This window comes from Sminthopsis crassicaudata, chromosome 6 (assembly GCF_048593235.1).
Source record: "Sminthopsis crassicaudata isolate SCR6 chromosome 6, ASM4859323v1, whole genome shotgun sequence".
NCBI lineage: Eukaryota > Metazoa > Chordata > Mammalia > Dasyuromorphia > Dasyuridae > Sminthopsis > Sminthopsis crassicaudata.
In genome coordinates this window covers 245,379,187-245,381,111 of record NC_133622.1, presented here as the reverse complement: position 1 = coordinate 245,381,111, position 1,925 = coordinate 245,379,187, and the positions used below count along the sequence as shown (strand labels likewise).

Below are 1,925 nucleotides of genomic sequence, written 5' to 3'. Positions count from 1 at the left end.
ATGGTAAGTACCCTATCAGTAACCTCAATTGCTTTCATCCCTGGGACTGAACAACTGGAAAGTGGATCAAAAAGTTCTTCCATAAGGACCTGAGTTCAAATCTAATCTAGACATTTAATGCTTCTAGCTGTGTGACCCTAGGCAAATCATTTAACCCCAATTGCCTCAGCAAAATAAAAAAATTAATTCTTCCATAGCTTCCTTTTTCAGAGGGTTCAAAATGGCAGCTATCTCTTCATTTGTTACCAACCCCTTCTGCGTAGTTTGGTTCTTCTATGATTGTATACTTGTGTTTTTTCATTCCTTTTCAATTTTCTTTTAGATTTTAACTTTCTGAATCAAGCAAGAACTATCTTTTTCTTACTTGTGTTCCCCAGTTCTTAGCACAATGCCTGGCAAAGAGTATGTGTTTAATAAATGTCTATCATATCATAAGTGATTAATAAATGTTTGTTCGTTGATTGACTACATGACCCTCACAGAAGGGGCAGAATTAGAGTTGGCTCTTAGTAGATTGATATGTCTTCTCGTGAAAGACCAAATCAGGAGAAATACAAAGAACTTCCCCAGAATAGCTCTCTTTGTGTCTCTATATACTTTCAGGGATCAGGGCAATGGCTGGGAACAGAAATACCACCACTGTGACTGTATTCATCTTCCTGGGCTTTTCTGATCATCCCCAAATACAAATTATCCTCTTTGTGGTATTTCTGGGGATCTACCTCCTGACTCTGGCCTGGAATCTGGGTCTCATCACCCTGATCCGGATGGACTCCCACCTCCAGACACCTATGTATTTCTTCCTCAGCAACCTATCCTTTGTGGACATCTGCTACAGCTCCTCTACCACTCCCAAGATGCTGGCCTGTGCCATTGCAGATCAGAAAACCATTTCCTTCCTGGGTTGTGCCGTTCAGTATTTTGTCTTTTGTGGCATGGGGCTGACCGAGTGCTTTCTCCTGGCTGCTATGGCTTACGACCGCTATGCTGCCGTGTGTAATCCATTGCTCTACCCGGCCATCATGTCCCCCACACTCTGTATCAAAATGGTGGGAGGTGCATTCACGGGTGGGTTTTTTAGCTCTCTGATTGAAACCTATTCTGTCTACAATCATCAGTTCTGTGGACCGAATATCATCAATCATTTCTTCTGTGACCTTCCTCCCATTCTAGCTTTAGCTTGCTCTGACACCTTCTCGAGTCAGATCGTGACCTTTCTTGTGGGGGTCGTTGTTGGGATAATGTCTGTCCTTGTGATCCTCATCTCTTATGTTTATATTGTCGCTGCGGTGCTGAAGATCAACTCCACCAAAGGTAGGTCTAAGGCCTTTAGCACCTGTGCATCTCACCTGACTGCGGTGATACTGTTCTATGGCTCTGGTCTTTTCATGTACATGCGTCCCAGCTCCAGCTACGCCCTGAGCAGGGATAAGATAGTGTCGGTCTTCTATGCAGTGGTGATCCCTATGGTGAATCCCATGATATATAGCCTTCGAAACAAGGAGATTAAAAATGCCATGAAGAAGATAATTGAGAGGGAATGGGAAATTTCTCATCCCCCTATCTACTTTTGATCCAGTCAGGGTTAGCATTTGAGCTGTGAGCTGAAAAAGCCATGCAGAAGATGACAAGTAATGGGCAAAAACATCCACAGGTTATTAAATTTAGGAAACAAGCACTAGCCCTGAAGTTAGGAGGACCTGAGTTCAAATCTGGTCTCAGACACTTAATACTTTCTAGCTGTGTGACCCTGGGCAAGTCACTTAACCCCAATTGCCTAAGAAACAAAAGAAAAAAAAAGAAATTTAAGAAACAATTATTAAATGCCTATTGTCTAAAGAGTATTCTATTAAAGTCAGAGGCAATACAAAATTTAAGACATAGTTCCTAACTATGGAACTTACAGATGGCATCAATTAAACTTT

The 1,925-nt window shown here is 42.0% G+C and overlaps 1 protein-coding gene across 1 annotated transcript; it reads left to right on the top strand.

The window, feature by feature from the left end:
- The first annotated feature begins 614 nt into the window (after nt 1-614).
- LOC141547059 (olfactory receptor 5A2-like) lies at nt 615-1,574 on the top strand. Its single transcript, XM_074275388.1, has one exon. The coding sequence runs from the start codon at nt 615-617 to the stop codon at nt 1,572-1,574; it is 960 nt and encodes a 319-aa protein (XP_074131489.1).
- Nucleotides 1,575-1,925: the final 351 nt, after the last annotated feature.

Coding starts and splice junctions, on each gene's coding strand:
- LOC141547059 (XM_074275388.1), top strand. CDS start 615: ATGGCTGGGAACAGAAATACCACCACTGTGACTGTATTCATCTTCCTG.